General features: G+C 39.6%; 1 protein-coding gene across 1 annotated transcript in view; it reads right to left on the minus strand.

The window, feature by feature from the left end:
- Window positions 1–20,604, minus strand: part of PRMT8 (protein arginine methyltransferase 8) — a 57,339-nt gene that overhangs the window by 8,372 nt on the left and 28,363 nt on the right. The window contains exons 3-7 of the mRNA XM_082499566.1: window positions 17,633–17,788; window positions 11,953–12,016; window positions 8,166–8,308; window positions 7,687–7,774; window positions 4,404–4,519 (exon numbers count right to left, since the gene is read on the minus strand). Coding sequence (XP_082355692.1) covers window positions 4,404–4,519; window positions 7,687–7,774; window positions 8,166–8,308; window positions 11,953–12,016; window positions 17,633–17,788 — 567 coding nt within the window. The remainder of the gene's footprint in view (window positions 1–4,403; window positions 4,520–7,686; window positions 7,775–8,165; window positions 8,309–11,952; window positions 12,017–17,632; window positions 17,789–20,604) is intronic.

Genomic DNA, 20,604 nt, shown 5'->3' on the forward strand with positions numbered 1-20,604 from the left:
TCACTGCTCATTGAATGTTAATTACAGCTATAGCACAGGGGAAAAATGCTATATCTTTGCATAAAATAAGTGGAAAAGTCATGATTTATCAGATTTCATTCAGATTTCAAAAACAACAATAACAAAATGTGCATAGCGAAGCAGGGATCTGATCAAAATACAGCTCAATTATACTAAAAAAATAAAAAGGAGAGCATGAGCATGGAGATCAGGAAAAGATTCAAATCTTAATGAATGTCTTGTTTTGGTTGGGTTTTTTGTTTGCTTGTTTGCCTGTGTTTGGATTTGGGGTTGGGTTTTTTCCCCCCTTCCTCTCTCCCATTGCACCAGCTGTCTTGGTTTGGGCAAAGAAGGAAATGGTCACCCCAACATAGTACATGATGGTGAAGGCAGTGCTAATCATAGCAGATAAAGTTGCTGAACTGATGTAGAAGCTGGAGGACGGGTGGCATTGGTACAACCAGTATTGCCAGCTTCAGGAGAAGGTTTGATCTGAAGGCTGAGAAGTAAAATTAATGGCTAGGGAAAGGAGAAAGAGTCAAACCCCCCTTTCTAACAAGCATTGAAAAAATTACCGGCATTGTCAGTTGCACACGTGCATACATATGTGAGGGGAGCACCGAATGCAATAGTCAACCCCCAAAACACACTCGCTTTTCCAAAAGAAACTTAATTTTCTTTTCCTTCTTTTCTTCTCTTTTCATTTTTTTTTTTTTTTTAAGAATGCAGAGAACTAACAGTATTAATGCGGGGAGAGAAGAAACAACATTAAATTCTGAGTGTTTTGGGGGAGCATTGAAAGGAAGAATAGAATATCTGACACTGTTTTGACTAGATATTGCAGCATATGTTGGTTTTCTATTAGATGAAATAACAGGGAAGGAAGTGTAGCTGTAGCTTCCAGATAACAGAGACCACAGTACTCCTGCCAGGGCCCCTCTTCTGCCATCTTTTCCTGTTTGCACAGAAGGAAATACCTGAAAATTACTAGGGTGCTTGGGGTTTTGTTTTGTTTTGTTTTGTTTTGTTTTGTTTTGTTTTGTTTTGTTTTGTTTTGTTTTGTTTAGTTTTGTTTTGTTTTGCTTTTTTCGGGAGAAGGTGGGAATGGACAGAGTTAAATCTGAGGATGTTGAAAAGAAAGACCAGGAAGAACTTGGAGAAAGAGTGACAGGAAAAGCCACTTAGGAAAGGGAAGGGACATTTTCATGTGGAGAAAAGAGTAGAGAAGAAAAATGGGAAAAATAGAGCAGTGTTTGAAGAAAGATGGAAAATGTGTGGCATAGGTGCCTCTTGCTTTACTTTAGTAGAAGCTGGGAGAAAGGAATGCGATTAGGAAGTTCACTGCAATTGCAGTGGAGGAAGAAATAAGTCTCATGAGGAACGCCTTGTCCTAAACCTTATGGGTCAAGATTACTATGGGAGAAGGATATGTGACTCATCGGAGCTCACAGAAAAGTGACTCCCATGTGGCAGAATCTCTCTAAGCGACAGTACCTTTTGCAGAAAATACTGCAGGTCCTTTGAAATAAGGCTTCATACATGTGAATTGCGATATTTCCAAAACAGTGGAAACTTCTCAAAGAAATGAATATTTGAGCATATAGGTCAATGTTTTTTTGCTATTATGCTATGTTAAACTGATAAACAAGAATATTGCATAGGGTGGGGTTTTTTTTGTGTGTGCAAGGAAGGCAGTTTGTGCTTTAAGTAGCATTAAACTGTGTAATCTTAAAGTGGTGTGTGACCTGCAGGAGCTTGAAACTGTTCCTGGAAAGTGTGGGACAAATGGGAGCATAAAAGTAGATTTATTTCTTTTTTTAGTTCTTTGTGGCTAGATGGGGGAGGATATTCAGGAAAGTAGTATTTTTATTATAAACTGCATGTGGCATGTTTTTCATTCTTGTTTGGTTTTGTGAGTTTTTGCCACTCTCTGCAGGTTTTTCTACAGCTGTGCGAACAATTGATTTATTGCTATTGTAGTCAGCGGTGCTGACAACAAATCAAAATTAACACGGAGGAAAAGTTTTGGGTCAACCCAAACCCATGTGCATTTCTCTAATGTGCAAGGGGATCAGAGAAGAAAGCACAACTGTTTTACTGAGTTTGAAACAAACTTCCATTTTTTCAGGAATGTTATTGAAAGCAGTAGGCCCTGAGGACACTTGAACATTTTTCCTGAGATCAGTTATTGACTCTGGTGTTTGAAGATACCTTGGTCCCACTATCCTTCCTGGCTGATTTGGTTTGGAATTTAAACAAAGGACTCCTACTTGCCAGGAAAATTCCTGTTGCTTCCACAACAGAGAAGATGCCCTACTCCCTGCATGCACCATCCCAATGCATAGGTGGATTAGTGGCTAGAGTTCCTTGAAGGGTTCAAGACTTGGGTTACATCCAATTCCTCAAGAGCACAAATGACGAAATTTTACTCAAGACAGCGCTCTAGATAACTGTCATGGTTACATAGCATGGAGGGGTTCATGTCTTATTTTGCTTAGAAATAACTGTAGACCCTGACTGGTCTGTCAGGAATGCATCTAGTGACTAGTCCATCTACTGACTCATGTATAGGGAACCCAGACTCTTCCGGTAGGCACCTTAAGTTAGCTGGTTTTGAGTTGAATACACCTGTAAAAATCCCTTTGTGAATCTAGGATGAATAAGCTGTGCTGTCTTGAAATGCTATAATAAAACATTTGAATCAATAAACATTATTGTTTTGTTTATTCTCAAATGTTTTCTTAGGCTAATTTTATTCTCTGAATTCACAAATATTTTCAGGATCAAAGAAATGCACTTTATATAAATAAACCACATGCAAAAGTAAATTAAATTAACAAAAGAAATGCAGCCTCAGTTTTTCCTACTTCCATATTGCCAGCTTGAACAAAAGCCTTTCATTGACAATTTTCTCTTTTTTTAGCAATCAATTTGTGAGATTAGGGAGAGATTCTGGAACTGAGAGTGGTTTCTGCTTGTGTAGTTATTACCGTCTTTGCTCCCAAGGTGCCATTACATGGTAAAGCACAATTCAGTGTATGGACAAAATATGTCAGGCCATGTACTATTAAATATAAAACCTGAATAGGAACAGTTTGAAAAATTTTGTCTGTCTTCTTAAACCGAATTACTTTCAAGGCCTTCTAAAAAAAGCATTAGATTTGCACTTCATTTAAAGGCATGCAGCTTTTATACCTTTTTATTCCAGAGATGCCAAGCCATTTTTCCACCTGATCTCTCACTTTCCAGGCATATTTTATGTAGTCTAAATAGCTGTTTATTTTGTGTGCTTTGCAATTTTAAATTGCTCTGGCTCAGGCTGTTTTCAGACACAAGCATCTTATGTTCCCCTCAGTGCAGATGGACTGTGCATGCATACCTACTCAACCAGAATTTCTACTTCTGCTTCTTTTTGCTGCTTTCAGTAGCAGTTCTGCAGACTAAAGGTATGTCTTTCCTTTTTGAATATGGGAATACTTAATGCAGTGTTTGTCACTGGCAAAAAGTGAAAGGGAAAAATTAGAACTGAGTCTTTGGGATAAATGAGCACACTGTTGGATTCATGGACCTGATCCTACCACTGTTACTGATGCGGACAGCCTTATTCATGAGAGTAGTCCCACATGAGGAGGATTCCTTCACATGGAAGGAATTTTAGAGCTTTCATGTGTTCCTGCAGGCTATGGATTCTTAGCCTGGTCTTGTGAACAGGGAGTAGTGACCATTCTGTCTTATATGTAGAACAGGGTACAAGCTAAGCTCTGGCTGCAGATGTTGGGGCTAGGAGAGCACAGTAACATTCTGGATCAGGCTAAGAATTGGGAAGTTATACAAATAAATTAGGTTCCAATTCTGATCTCATGCTCTGGAGTAAATGAGAGCTATTTCGTCAGAGCTCACCAATTCATAAACTGATGTTTCAGCCTTTTGTATTGCAAACAGAATTAATTTACCTCTTCTCCTCAGCAGCATTCCATCAGCAATTTTCAACCTCTATTTACAAGAAGGTAGGGCAATTAAAATTCATATCTAAATACACCATATCTTACTTATCCAGTATTTGCACAGGTATAATTTGTAAGAGTCTTAAGTTACAGTTAGCAGTAGGTAGATGAGTACAGAGTCACAAGGAGCATCTTGCTTTTGGGCATTCCACAAGTGCTCAAGGCATCAATGGTCATCGTTAGCTCAGGTGACAGTATTGGGCATGTGCAACATCCTAGTACTGACTAATTTAAAACTGCACAATTTTCCTTCTTAGTGTGATAGCATTCTGTGATGATGGCTTCTGCAGATAATCAGAAGCATACAAAGATACTAGTAAAACATAAGCAGCAGGTCTCCAAAGAATCCTACAGTTAGGTGTAAACATTCATAATTAGGTATATTTGGAATTACCAGACCTTTATTAAACAGGCATTGGTCACCACTTGCTTTGGATCTACTATGTCCACCAAAGGCTCCTTCATGGCAACATCCCTAATACAGGTCATGTCAAAGCCGTACACATTCTCCCACCCTGTCAATGCAAATGGATGTGTCAAAGATTAGCAGTAATAATAAAAATATTTTTTGTTTCTCAAAGCATCTTTCATTTGAAAGAATTTCTACCATCCCCTAACTTTCATGTCTCCTCTTTTTCTCTTTGCTCCCTGCCCCAGTTGTCTATCATCATTGCTGTTTTACAGATAATGCAGTTGTGGCAAAACAACCCCTCAATGAACACCTTTGAACAAGTGCCCCCTGTTTTTTGGTGTCCCCAAAAGTGCATTATATGACATTTGTCGATGATTTTCATGGCTTTAAACATTTGAGAGCATTGCCCAAAATCACATAATATGTCAGGATGAGACTTGGGAATAGCTGCCAAGATTATTCTATCCTTCCAGTAGGACTCAAACCACAACACCTATCCATTCTGGTTAATATTTCCTTTTTCAACCAGCAGTTTATATACTCTTTTAATTACTTAAGTAGTCTTAGTTTCAGCAAGTGAATTACTGACAGGAGTAGATTACAGGTGTGTTTCAATATTAGGGGCATCCAAATTTTAATCTGCATGTATATTATGACAAAAAAGCAAAATGTCCACTTTCTAAAAGACTTAAAAGCCATAGCGATCTTCTATATTTGAACTGTTCTTCTGATTGTCCCAATAAATGCTTCTTATCTTGCTGACGTTTTTTTGTCTTTTTTTTTTTTTTTCTTGAACAAATAGTACCCTAGGGAAGAGTACACTGGCTTTGCTTTTAAAATCGCTTCATAAAATGAAAAAAAAAGACCCTCCAAAAAAAGTGAAATCTTAGGCTTATGAATCATAGGGGTCAAGGTCCATTCAGTGCTCCATCTGAAAGTCTAAACTGAATACTGTGAACTTTCAAAAAGAATGTTTGAACACAAGCAAGGTAAACCAATAAACAGCAATAGTGAGCACATTCGAAATGTCTTGTTTTTTCAGAGCATAGCATTTGAGCTACTGGTGTTCTCAGAGGACTATGATTGAAAATGTAGTATGAACAAAAAACCTGTGTATCTCTAAATTGGAACAAATCTGGACATGAACAGTTCTTTGGTATGTTATCCCTTTATTAGGCTGTGAGTTTCTCAATATTTCAGGGGAGCTGGTGATCAAAACTTTTGTTTCAGGCATGAGCATGGGAGAACTTCAGATTATACTTATAGAAGCCACATCTTATTATGTGCTTGCTCAGAAAAGATTAACTAGAAAACCCTAGGAACCCTAGGAACAATTTATTAACAAATTTGTTTTGTTGCTGCCTCCATCACTTGATGTACTTCAGCCTTTGAAATATATGCCACAGTCTGGATTAGACAGAGACCTGTCACAGGAATTAAAAGCTGAAACTATATGTTTTACATTTTAAAGGAAATTAGAGTAACTGACTCTAGTAGTATTTTGTGGCATTAATAAAGTTTGAGAAATCAGGAGTCAGATTTTTTTTAGAAACCTCAGATTGCATTATTTCTTAATCAATACGATGGTTCTTGAGTGCCCTTTGAAATGCTCAGCCCTGCATCTTGCACGAAGGCAAGACTCTATCCACCTTAAGAGAGAAAAAAGAAAGACGGAAAACTGAAACATAAGGAGACACTATCAAGGATTTATAAAATGAAAAGAGATACACGATGGTGGTGTAAAGAGGTAGTGAGATGCAAATAACAAGAAGACACAGAGGTATAACAAGTGAGGGGGGAAGGGAAATCAAAGATGAAATCAGAAAAGAAAGTGTCTTAAAGGAAACCAACATTTTAGAAGAGAAAAGGAACCTGAAACATTTTTTTTTAAATGATGAGAAAATAAACCAGTTGGAAACAGGTGTATTGTCTGTGAGAAAAGAAAAAGGCTCATGGCCTAGAAAGGAAGGGGTTCAAAAGCAAGGTGAAAGAAGACATGAGAGATTTTTTTTTAGGCCAAAATGGCTTTGATTTCTTTACAAAATGGATGCCTCATACATCCTTTTGAATCTGTAAATTTTGTAAGGAATTTAGCTATCAAGGTCATCACATAACTGAGGAGAAGAATCTAGGTTGTGCTTGACGAGTAGATATCATTCTCCCTGGCACCTACGCAGACATCTCGTCACTGCCCCACTGCACTGGGCTTGCTGTTGACCCGAAATGGCAGTTTTGACCCACTGGCAGTGCTGTGTATTGGCACTGAATTTGATTACAGAAGCACCGAACTTTCTTTTCTGAGAAGAGCTGAGAGGCAAGGAACGAGGAGTTAGGCATTTTCATTTAAAGGTTGTCTGAACCCACTAATTTTACCCATACTTTTGCATAGATCCTTAGTTAATAGAATTGCTTAGGAATTTTGTGATTTTTTTTTTCCCTAACGGAAAATGCCTTAATTGAAATTGACCAGCTCTGAAAAATAAATAAAAACCAAAAAAAAGAAAAAAAAAAAGAAAAGAAGAGTGAAATAATGTAGAACTTATTAATTTCATCAAAATGATTATGACCAAATAAATGCAAACTCGGGTGACTTGGGGAACAACAAGTTGAATGTGAACCAGAGTGGTGATGAAGGTGAACCACACGCTAAGATATGAGGAGTGTCCAAGAAAACTGGGTTTGCCTAGCCTGACTAATGGTGGGATCTAGTTGCTATCTGCTGCTACAGAAACAAAGAAGTCAGATTCAGGTGACAAGGGACAATGAAGGCAAGTTTCAGCAAGGAAAATTCTGACTGGATATTCAGAAACATGTTTACTCCTGAGACTGCTTCACCATTTGAACAAGCCCAGAGAAGTTATGGAATCTCCATCTCTTGACTCTGTAGGGCATGGCCCTGGGTGACATGCTTTAACTGTGAAATCTGGCTTGCTTTGAGCAGGAGGCTGGAGTAGGTGACCTGTAGAAGTCACTAAGAGCACTAATTATTCATTTAAAATTCAAAGGAAAAAAAAAACATTTTAAATGTAAAGGTCTACATCAATTTATTCATGCATCTTTCCCTTGTGCACTTTAAATTACTGCAAGTTTCCTGAATTTATCACCAGACTAGAGTTTTCTCAGTATTCATGTTTATAATGGAATCCTGACCTGGTCAGCGTGATTTCTTGGCTTAAACTTTGCTAGTGAAGAGATTACAGTAGGCCACTATAAATCAAATATTTTAGGGAAATAAACATAGAAAAGTGTTACTCTTAGGTGTTTACTCACAGTGAATTTTGAAGTCCTTGTACTGTCTGTCTTCAATTGCTACCACGTACAAAGCAGCTCGGTCTGGAAACATTAGCCCTCCAGGTTTCTGTTGATGAATTGTGGGGAAATGGATCTCGTAATCTATTCACCTGACAAAGACATCACATTTTGAACTGCACATACAAAAACCAGACAAGCAGACTTGCATGCCTTTATTGTTTTTTCCTTCAGATTGTCACATCAGCTTTAATCTCAGCAACTCTTGCAGCCTGTGGCAATGTCATTAGATAGTGTCTATACGAATTTCACCAGCGGTTAATCAAAAGCAAAGCTCTTTCACTGAGATTCCCTTTGTTAGTCTTTTCATTAAAGCCTAAGAAATGGCACTTGGAGATGTAACTGTGTCTTGTTATGGTGACAGCAGGAGAGGGAAGGCTTGAAGTCAGACAATAAATGACGATTGCTCCAGCAAGGAGTATGACATGCAGAGCACCTACCAGCCACTTGTCTCGGGCGAAGATGACTGTGTTTAACATTGACTCATAGAACAGACAGTAACCCATCCACTCGCTGATGATGATGTCTACTTTATCCACAGGTAATTCAACTTCTTCGACTTTACCTTTAAATATTGTGATTACTGAAAAAAAGAATCCAAAGAAATATGTTTCACATAATAAAACACCTCACTAAGCTCCTTAGTGGTGAATGTCAGGCTGACCTTTTTGATATGATTCTATTCTTGAATGCCCGCAGATAAGGTGTGACTCCACGCGACTCAATGGATTTTATGCGATTTTAAAACTACTTGCAGTAAATACAATAAACAGTTTTAGTATCAGTATAAAAGGGAAAAAAAAACCCACAAGCCAACAACCAAACCCAAACACCAAATAAAAGCCATATATAAAAAACAACAGAAAAACAGGCCTTACCTGGTAACCTGCATGATCTCGTTTAAATGCCCTTTGGAATTTGGAAGATTTCTAGATCATTGACCAAGTAATGCAAAGAATCCACCTAGATTCCTTTAAACCCTCTATGGTTACACGTACATGATCTCATCACTGGCGTATTAGAGATTTATGGAACTAGGACCTAATTCTCATCTGCTTTTCAAACATTATGCTCAATTCACAATGAGGAAACTAAGGCTTATTACTTCCATGAATTCTGTGGACCTGACTCAACTGAGAAAGTCACATCTAGTCTGACAGTACACAAACAAGAAAGTTTGTACAAACAGCGCTCTCTCATGAAAAATGATTTTACATTCCTCTCTGCTTCATGATTGAATCCTTTATAACATACCGGCATTCTCACTCTGAATCTTCTATCTGTTTTAGACTTGCTAAATTTCCACAGTTATCTAAAGTGAATGCTGGAAAACATTGCTGTCAGGTATTTTGTCACCAAATTGGTTTAAAGGAAATTAAAAAGGTTGCTAGAAGTTTGATGTAGTAGAATACCATATCCTCAGAGACACTATTACAACACCGGGCATTAAATTACTGACAGTACTGTATACTACTTAGAGGAGACTGAGTATGCACTGCAAAAGCAAATCGACAAGCAATTAATAGAACTGGTTGATACTAGAACAAATATTTTGCTTAAAGAAAAATTAAATGCTGGCCCGCATTTAGTTCAGTTGTAACAAACAATTTTGTTTTAGGATCATTACACAATTCACTGATCATTCTTGCATTTTTTAAAAACGTATTTCCTATTTACAAATGAATTCTAAATTCTTTAGACAAATAATTTTCCACTTGTGTTTGTCTGCTATTTATATGGTTTGTTGCAATGGGTAAAGTCTCATGGTTCTGGATTCTTCCTTGACAAAGCAACAGATGCACTTGAAAACCAGGAATAAAGTGAATAGGGAATATTTTACTTTCCGTTACTAATTGATAAGATTACTGTATTACTCTTAATAAACGGCAGGTTTTAATGATGGCAATTTTTATTGATGAAAGCAGTCAACATTTAGTTTGGGGAAGATGAAGGTACTTTCACTTAGCTAGAACTCTGTTGAAGAGTCAAAGCATGGGTTGAGGGATTTTTTAGAACTCAGCCCAGGAAAAATGAGGTTTTGCCTTTTCAAAATACATGCACTACTAGCTAGTATTACTCTAACCAGATGTGGCCACTTTATTTGCATAGCCAACTTTTAATCCAGACTGGCCCCCTGAGAAGTTGGGAACACTGATTCAGACTGGTAACACAAAGTGTCAGCTGGTAAGAGCAACCTGATTGGAAAAGAGCAGAGTTCTCTTCTTCCCTTTTTTCAAACTTCCTTTCACAGTTAGTAGCTCATTAGTTCATCTGTCGTTATACTGAAGACTCTTCATGTCTATAAGCTCTAGCCCCAGGTTCTCTTTTCTCCTGAGAACTTTCACTGCCACAATTCTTTTGGAGTGAATTTTAGCACTGTTGACAGCTGCCAGAGTGAAACACCTGCAGACTCCGAAGCCCTCTGTGTATACCTAGAACAGCCACAGTGTAAAGAGCAGCAGCAGCAGCAGCACAAGTTCCTCCCACCTCCCTTCACTTTGATGAAACATCTTCATAAGGCACTATGTGGGAACAGCTTGTGCTGTCCCCAGCTGTATTGTATCTGTTCTGAAAACAGTGGGTTTTCTCTTGGCTCAGCCCCTTCTGCTGACTCTGTATTTCTCTAAACAATTAGCGGAACAAAAAGAAAAATTTCCATAAGCAACAAGAGCCTTTGGCTCGGTACCTGGGTGCATTAAAATAAAAGTGAATGTGGGTCAGTGTAAAGTGTGCATTTGTAAATGTTAGTTCAGTTGTGTAATTTTATATTGGAGATGAAACCACAGTCCAGGCGAGTCTCCTGCCAAAGGGGAAGGGTCTCTGCTTCTTCCTCCACAGTTTTTCCAAGGACTTGCTCCATGCAGTAACAGGAGCCAGAAGCAGAGATAAATACCTTCTGCAACCTCTGGAGCACACTGGATCCTTCTTATTTATTCTGACAATGGCCCCTTCACACACAAATCCTGTTGCTGGAAATCTAAATGTGAATGTAGGCTGTTTGTGTAGCTATTTGATGAAAGGCCATTCTGGGAATATATGGGCTCCGCACCAAAGGTGCAGGATAACCACACTAAGATTAGCACCTCATTGTTTTGATGCTTTATCCCTACTGTGGAGGAAGGTATCTTCTGGTCCTTTGTTTCCTTCTTTTTCTGAACCAGAAGTTGCATACACGGGCTGGCCTCTTATATCCCATGTCACTGCTATTTCTTTCACGCTATACCACTTGAATACGCATGTTGTCCAATAAATTCTCCTCCCAAACAGCTCTGTGTTAGTCAGAAGCTCCCAGTGACAGCAATAAAAAACTAGAGCAGATCTAAACCAGAACAGAAATCTCATGTGCTAGCGTAGCAGCGGCGCAGACACCGCTAAAAGGGGGAGCAAATGATACAGTCCGGCCAGCTATGACCTGCGCTGCTCTGCAGCAAAGGCAAGCTCTTCACAAAGGGCACTTTCAAACAAGAACTGTCTCACAGCCTCAGTTAAAAAAAAGCCTGATTTTTTAGGTTGTTATGAAGATATCTTGTGTGTAGTGATTTGGAGGAGGACTGAAGACATGAAATAGAGCTTGTTGGAGATTTTTTGTTAAGAGTTTTCAGTAGGTTGGGGGTATTTTTAGCATTTTTTTAAAACCAAAGTGTTTCCACATCCCTGGAAATTTCAACAGTTTTCCTTTCAAGAAAAAAAAAAGTTTCCTATGATACTGGTATTCTGAGAATTGGACATTTTCATTTGTGTGAGGGTGTGTGTTTCAATATGAATTTTTTTAAAACTATTTTTTCTAAAGTTGAAAGTCAGAAGAAACTCAGTGAAAAATCTGTATTAATATTGTATTAATTGCTTTGTAACTTATTTCAATTTGAATGTAAGTGCGTGTGTGTATGTTGATTCCATTTAAGAGATAAGGTGGAATTCAGATGGCAGAATTAATTTGAAAAGTTCAGCTCTAATATGGGGCCTTCTTTCTGTTTTGCTAAATCAAACTGGCAGCTGATGAGTCCTATTTGCTTCTGTTATCTGTGAGCCTGGAAATAAATGTAAAGGTAACTTCTCCTGTGAGGAACTGTCGTACTGCCTAGAATGAGATGTTTAGTTTTGTATTTACATAAGTAAATTATGCAAAACTACCATTTACATGTTAAGCACACAACATAAATTAATCAGAAAAAACGAAACAGTTATCTTGTCTTTCTCCTGAAGAAATTATTTTTATATATGCCTTACTATTGTCCAAGTGGTTGGCCTTGATAATTTTTTCTGAGTAGTCAGATATACTTGAGCATTCAATCTAGGAAAAAAAAGAAAAAAAGAAAAGCAAGAGGAAGAGTAATTATGTGTTAAGAGATCTCAGCTATATGAATAAAAACAAAATCTACTGAAAGCAGCAAGGACTCTACAGAGCATGTAACCATTGATAAAGAGTAAACCAAACCTGTGTGGGGCAGGATTATGATCAGTGATATCTTAATATTTAAATTGCAGGCTGTGCTTGAGTTAAACTGGCTCATATAGAAAAGTTTGGTTTTAAAACTGTTGAAATGTGGAAAAAACAGGTCCTAACTACAAAATTACATAATTTATTAATCATATTATTTGATTTATTCCTCCTACTTTAGGGTATTGCCTCCTCCCCTCCAAAAATCTGCTGAAGGGAATGAATTAGCATGGTGTTACATTTCTTCACGTATTCTAAAACAAAATACATTCAAACTTCATGAATGATGTTAAAATTCAAACTATACCAATACTGGTCTGTGTCAAGAAGCAATTGGTTTTCTCCATGAAAAATCTATCATCTTTGGCAATGTACGCTATCAAAAAAGAATACAGACATTTTACATGTAAGAAATCACTGAAATTATTGTATTTACAAAAACATCCAGATCTGCATGTCCTTTCTTATGACCAGTTCTGTGCTTTTACTAGGAAAGAATTACAAAGTAACTTCTAGTTTTAGATTTGCCATTAAATTTCTTTAAAATCTGAGTTCTAGCATAAAGCCAGTGTTTGCAATGACCTTTGTTATCTTTTAGAGAAATACTGCATTCCATTAATCTCTTTGGTTTTTGTGCCCTTTTAAAATCATGAGGGCCAAAGTTGCTGGTAGTCACCTAATCTGTTCCTAATTTAACTGTTCCAAATTTGACATTAAACTGCAAATAATACTTTGTATAATCCATGTCTCTCTAATTCCCCTATGGGAAAGTCAAATAGAATTATATTACCTCTAGTGGGGTGTTTTATATATCCAGTGAAAAGGCAAACTGCGCTTGACCTCACAAATGGCAGGACAGTGGACGGAAGTACACACACATCCCTTATTCTTTCTATATAGCCCATGAAACATCTAAGCATAATAGCAGTTATAATATCAATCCCTGTCCCCATGGGAACAGAAGCATTACTTCTACTTAGCTTGCATGTGGATGTAAAACGTTCCTTAAGATGTCTGACTCAATGGCCTGAACATAAATCAAAACTGGCATGTAGAAAGGAACACCTGAGTGCTAGTCCAGACAGTCCAGGTAAGAATTCACTTGGGGAGAATTCCACCCCTTTTTCTCCATCCAGCTTCTTCTACCCTGACTGTAAACTGTATAGACTATATGCCTTATCTATACTTACAGTCATTATAACATACTCAGTTTTCCTGTCTGTATTCACAACTGCCTGGCATTTTCAATTCCATTGCCCATTCTTTTTGCTTGTTTTGGATGATTTTTAAATAAAGTATGGGTATGTAGGTGTTTGTAGGTGGCTTTCCAACCTTTCTAAAGAAAAAGATGCAAAGAAATAAAAAAGTTCTATTTCATGAATCACTACAAGTTTCTGAAAATCAGTTTCATTCTCAAAGAGGCAAAATAATAAAAAACAACACTCAGATGTTCTAGGAAGGAAGATACATTTCAGAAAATAAATTTGCTTTAGGGTGAATAAAGCTGTTCATCTCTATTTTGACTTGGACTCTATACTGTGGTAAAACTATATTTTAAAAAGCAACTCATTTCAGAAAAAGAAAATACTGAATTCTGTAGGTAAAGAAATAGGAAAAAAATTCAGTGGTGTTGTTTTTTCCCCCCAGTTCTCTTTCAAGTCAGTGATCTGCTCAAATCTGTCCAATTTTACAAAGCATTTGTATTTTACGAAAACTGTGTGTTCCAATAAAATATGTCCGTACCTCAGTTTACAATCACAGAATCATAGAATGGTTTGGGCTGGAATGGGCCTTCAAAGATCATCTAGTCCAATCCCAATGCCATGAGCAGGCCCACTTCCCACTAGATCAGGTTACTCAAAGCCCTGTCCAACCTGACCTTGGACACTTCCAACGATCTGGGGTCCACAAATTCTCTAGGCAACCTGTTCCAGTGTCTCACCACCCTCATCGTAAAAATTGTCTTCCTTATATTCAGTCTAAATCTACCCTCTTTCAGTTTAAGGCCATTGCCCCTTATCCTATCACTATAGGCCCTGGTCTTTCTTCACCTTTCTTATAAGGCCCCCTTATATTTTGAGAGACCACAATAAGACCTCCCTAGAGCCTTCTCTTCTCCAGGCTGAACAACCCCAAGTCTCTCAGCCTTTCTTCTTAGGAGAGGCGTTCCATCCGTCTCACCATTTTTGTGGCCCTCCTCTGGACACACTCCAACAGGTCCATGACTTTCTTGTACTGGGGACCCCAGAGTTGGATGCAGTACTCCAGGTGGGATCTCTCGAGAGTATCACTTTTCTCAACTTGCTGGCCAGACTTCTTTTTAGGCAGCTCAGGATACAATTGGCTTTCTGACCTGTAAGCACACACTGCTGGCTCATATCCAATTTTCTATCCACAACTGTTCCCAGTCCTTCTCTGAAGGGCTGCTCTCAATCTATTCATCACACAGTCTGTAATGACATTGGGGTTTGCCCTGATTCAAGTGCAGGACCTTGCATTTGGCCTTGTTGAGCTTCATGCGGTTCAAACTGGTCCAGTTCTCAAGCCTGTCAAGGTCCCTCTGGATTGCATCCTTTCCCTTAGTTGTATCAACTGCCCCACTCAGCTTTTTGTCATCTGCAACCTTGCCAAGGGTGAGTGTCTACTTTAATTTTTCTTCTCAGTCTTCAATCTAATGCCGTGAATGTCTCCTCTTTTACTGGGGTCCTCTTCTGAAACAGTCACCACATTCCCAGACTTCCTTTTCCCCTGGGCTGTGTCCTCATCACCACCTTTTTATCCAAATCAGCTAACATCTGACATGTACCTTCATTTTATGTGTCTGTTTAACTCCTCCTTACCTACACTGTCTTGTTTGTCTGAAAATACAATAGAATTCAGATAGTTCTACTGCAGTGATTGTTCTGAGTTTTGTATGACTAAATGCAGCAGATGAACCAGTGATTCAAGGGATAATTGAATGTATTTGTTTGTCCCCCACTCACCCCTCCCAAGCACCAACAGCCACATGCCAATCCTATCTCTACATGTCTTACAACACCTCCCCAGTCAGATGAACATCATTGCACGATCTACTGCTATCGTCCCACAATGGTTAGGGGTCAGACCACATGAAGAAAGAAGAAAAACTGAGAGGACTGGTTCTGTTCAGCTTGTAGAAGAGATCCCTCCAGTCCAATAGCTATGTTCAACTATCTAAAAGGTGACTGCAGAGAAAACAAAGTCAAACTTGTCTCTGATGTGCACAGTGACAGGACAGAAGGCAGTAATCATGAGCAGCAGCAAGTGAAATTCCCACTGACTGTAGCAACGGAATAGCTGCTGAGAGAGGGTTTAGAGTCTCCATCCTCAGAGATTTTCCAAATTGGACTGGGCAAGGCCTTGAGAAACCTGATACAGGTTTAAACTTAAGTCTCCTTTGAGCAGGAGGTTGGATTAGATACTTCCAGAGGTCTTCTAAACTAAACCTTTTTATGCGTCAGTGATTCTATGATTTACACCCCTCAAAGACCCAGAGATGATTCTAGCAGCTGGCTGAGGTAGTGGCAAGGAATAAGTTCTAACAGTGAGTAAGAGGGGATAAGAAGAACTAGACAGGGTAGTGGATGAATTTGAACCTGAAGAGGTAAAGAGTGAGAAAGACGAGAGTGATTTCAGTGGCACCGTAGTCAGAAAACCAACACTCTGCATTTGTCAACAGTTCCCACATCATGCTAATTGAAAAATCACATCTAACCACACAGAAGAAACTGGAACATCTCAGCTCTGTGTAATAACTCATGGAAAATATTTGCTTTTTAAAAGGAATACTCGCAGCTTCCATTGGCACTCTTTGACAACAGAACCATAAAGTCTGAATTTGACTGTAATATCGCCACTGCCAGATCTCTGAAAGACCTGCTCTTCCAACATAAACACAACTCTGCCAGCTTGCTGTGTGACAGGGTTCATGGGGAAGTAGCTCATGTGACAAGAAGGTTGTCTGTGACAGGACTCTTAGGCTGTAGGAGAGCAGTTTCATATCCAAGTGAGTTCCCTTGAGAGCTAAGCTTCCTGGATCGCACACCTCTCGGCTTCAGCACCGAACAGTGCACGGGTGAGCTGATACTGGTGTGACGCTGAGATTTATAAATGCCTGAGGTACAGCCTGAACTGTCAAGAAGTCCAAAGCAAAAAAAAACCCAACACCAAACCCACGGAAAATATTTACTTTCCTTTTACTGGGTGAATTTTCTGCCAGTGAGCTGGCTCACTGTAGAATCAGATAAGCACCAGCGCCAGCACAAGGGAGGGAGGAAGACCATATGGCCAGGGATCTGGGAGATAGGTGGGAGCACAGCATCATCATTTTGCATATGCTTATACTTTCACAGCACTGCAACATCCTTGCGTGAGACCTGCATTCCTGCATCAGAGAAGGCTACAGGTTTAGTCTCCCTCAGGCTTTGAGATAATAAATTGTATACTTGGTTTACAAGAAATATATTCTAGCTGCCAATTCTGTATATTATCTCATGCTTAAATGCCAAACTTTTGCTAGCACTTTCTCATTTCAGCTACCTATACTTCCATGCTCTAGTCTGACACTCAGATGAGGCACTCAGAATTAACACTGGATTTTGAAAAGATAAGACTGAGAATTAAACACGAGTCCTTGCATTTCATGTATCATTACCAGTAATAAAGATCCACAATTTAGATACTCAGTGACATCAGTGTCTTCAAGTGCACAGATGTAGTCAACAAATTTTAATAAAAGAAGTCAAAGAAGTACAAAGAGAAATGGAATCTGGTTCCCCTTTTCCATGTTGTGCTGTGTCTGCACAACAACAACAACAAAAACCAAAAAACAAAAGCCCAAAGCAAAAAAAATGTGTATTTGTCATTTTACGGTCAGTACAAATAACTCTGAATATACTTAGGAAGCAAATCTATGCTCACTCTAATGACTTCAGCACATTCATGCTCCTGGAGTTCAATGTATTTAAGGTAATCATTCCCTTCTGCCTCTGAAGAGCGTTATTGTTGGCACAGAAAACACGCACGTGCTTTCTTGCACAATTTGCTGAGTTGTAGTGTACAGGGAAAAGTGTATTAAAGAAATTTGTTTCCAAGACTACAAAGTTGCAGAACTTGAGAATTTAAAAAAGCAAGATAGTTCCTTTGATCCCTCTGAGTAGGAGTGAGTCCCTTCAAATTTTTTTTTGCAGCCAAGAAGGAATGTGTATATGTACCAGATCATCAAACGTTCCACACAAGAAAAAACATTATATCTCGATTTGGAAAAGGCACACTACTGCAGGACATAGCAAGCAACAGAACTTCACTGCAGTCACTATAAATCAAGCCATACAAGAGCTTGGAGAGAAGAATTTCAAACCGAGACAAGTAAGAAAAGGTAAATCACAAAGTCAAATTCTCAGGCAAAATGCTCAAACAAACTCAAAATATGACAGAAAGTCTTCTTACCCCATATACCTTCTTGGCTCCTGCCTTTGCAGCAAACATGGAGAGGATTCCTGTGCCACTTCCAACATCAAGAACAATCTTATCTTTAAAAACATGTTTATTGTGATACATTGAGTTTCTATAGGTTAAGGTGCGCACTTCATCTTTCAACATTTCCTGTGATAAAAAAAAGAAAGCACTGTGTTATTATTTGAAGTGCTTATATGCATTCAACACTGCTGCTGAATACATTCCCTTATTATAATTTAAGTGTTATTAACACACAACCTGAGGAGTTTTTCAAGTATTTTAGGGTGCATACATCAAAGCAACTATAAAATGCTAGCTACTTAGAACTGAATTATTAAGAAGCAGCATGGTGTCCTTTGTACAATTTTATTTCTCTAAATATTACTTCACTGTTACAATTGACAACCAGAATGTAATCTAACTGCATCACTGCTTTGGGCATAGGCAGAAGCCAGACAGAAATCCAAGCTTTCCTTTTCTTTCACAACCTGGTGCCTCAGTGGAGGAACTTTCTGAGGCTCCTCTTTGAACACAAAAGAAATCAGTGCATAAACCACGATTAGACAACAGTCTTGATAGCTTTGCCCAAGGCGACGCAGGAAGCCCATAGCGGAGCGTAGAGATACTGTGCTTGCTGCTCTTCTGTTCACTCATTCAGCAGTAGTCACACCTTTGCCCTAGTTTCCATTTTGCTCTTAACAGACCTAGAGAAGCCCTGCCTCGTTACCTGTTCCATCCCTTGCCAGATTCATGTCCAGATGTAATTTATCTTTCCTAACCTGGGCCCTGAAATTACTTCTGGGTCCTCTATCCTTCTTTTACAGTTTGAATTTTGACAGGAACTTCTTGTTCATTCATGCAGGCCTCTTGCCACTGCTGCTTGACTTTCTGCATGTCGGGATGGACCATTCTTGGAGGAGGTGCGCCTTGAAAATCAACCAGTTTTCCTGGAGCCCTCTGCTCTGCAGAACCATCTCCCATGAGATTTTTCCAAGCAGATCCCTGAAAGTATGAAGACTGCTCTCTCAAAACCCAGGGTTGCCAACAAGACAAACAGCATGGCTCCTAAAAGAGCATCCATGCTCTCAGGATCCTGAACTTCACCATCTCATGGTCACTGCAGCCAAGCCTGTCTTGACCATCACATCCCTAGGTGGTTCATTTTTTTTAGTAAGTATCAGGACCAGCAGAACAACCCTCTTTCCCCTCCCCACCCCGGCCCCAATTCAGGTGATCTATGCATGGAATTTGTCATCATGCACTCCAAAAACGTCCTGGATTGATAATGTCCTGTTCTGTTGCCTTTCAGCAGATGTTGGGGTGACTGAAGTCTGCCATGGACCGGAACTCAGACTCATGTCTCAGATATGAGATATGAGATATGAGACTTCTTTCAGTTGTCTGAAGAAGACCACATCTACTTCTTCTTCCTGATAAGGTGGTCTGTAGCCGACACCCACAACAATGTCAACCACGTTGATCTGCCATTTAATCCTGACCCATAAGCTCTCAGCTGGAACATCATCTGTCCCATAGTGGACATGATTCCATGCATTCAGCTGCTCTGACTTCCTTCTTACCTCCCCAGTCTGTCCCTCCTAAAGAGCCTGTATCCAGCTATTGTGACATTCCAGTCATGTGAACAATCTCACAGCATCTCTTTGATCTCTGTGAGACTGTAGCCAACTGCACACTGACCTCTAATTCCTCCTGTTTATTTCCCAGGCTCAGTGAACAAGCACTTCAGAGAAGGTCTATGTCATGGGGATTTTCCAGAAAAGGTCTGAGACCTTCCCCCATAATGCTCCCTCTTGGCACTGCCTTTTTTGTATGCTTACACTTGGGGTGGGCCCTTTATGCTCTCTTTTATTGACTGACTATGAGGTCTTGTCCACACCACCCCACCCTCCATCTTTTGCTTACCAACTTGGTCCAACAGTTGGTCATCATCTCTTTCCCCTGTCATTCCTAGCTTACAGATCTCCTCACCAGGTTGGCCAACCACTTGGCAAAGATGCTTTTGGCCTGGTTTGTTAGGTAAATTCCATAACTTACTAGCAGACCTCAATCTTCAAAGAGTGTCTCCTAGACATAAAAGCTGAAAACTTGTCATTAACACCAGCTGCACAACTTTTCACTTCTCAAGTCTTTATTTGCACTGTTAGAATTGAGGCAAAAAACCACCTGGCACATCTTGCTGTTGATCATCATCCAAAGAGCCGTGTAGTCACACTTGATGTGCTCTAGGTCTCATTGGTGCTCATGTGGAAGAGCATCACTAGTAACCCAAGGCTGGACAAATGTCAGCAGCCTCTCTACAATGTCCCAGATCCAAACACCTAGACAGTAGGTCAGGTCAGCAGATGGGAGCCTCTGTCCCCTGGAGGAGTGAGCCTTCCACTACTGTCACTTGTCAGTTCCTCCCAGTGCCTCTGCGTGGCTCAGGGCCAATTGGTTCTGATTCTTCATTGGATAAAATTTCCTGCCTCTCATCTACAATGAAGGCACCAAACCTATTCTGTAGCTAGAGATCTGAGGGTGGATCAGCAGCCTTCCTCCTGTTGACAGAAGTCAAAAGTTTACAGCCTTCACCATCAGAGGAGTCTCCACTTCCAAACCTGATAAGGACAGACTCTGACTGCCCCTCCTTTCAGTACAGTTGGGCATTTAGGCTCTTGTACCTTCAGGATCTTGGAGAAGATCTAGTCAGCCCCTGTCGCTGATGCTGCAGTCTGCCAACCTCCTCTAGCAGCTCCTTTAATTGTTGACACAGATTCTCTACCAGTGCACACCTGCAGGCAAGCAGGCAACCTCCCACTTCCCAGCCTCAGCAAGAGACCCCAGGTACTCCCTGCACTCCCTGAGACCTACAGAGCTGCATTCTTCCATCAGGAGCTCAATCTCATTTGAGGTCTCTGATGAGTCTTCAATATTTCTCTTAGGTCTCCCTCCATTCTTGGATT

This window comes from Vanellus vanellus, assembly GCF_965231255.1.
Source record: "Vanellus vanellus genome assembly, chromosome: 1".
Taxonomy (NCBI): Eukaryota; Metazoa; Chordata; class Aves; order Charadriiformes; family Charadriidae; genus Vanellus; species Vanellus vanellus.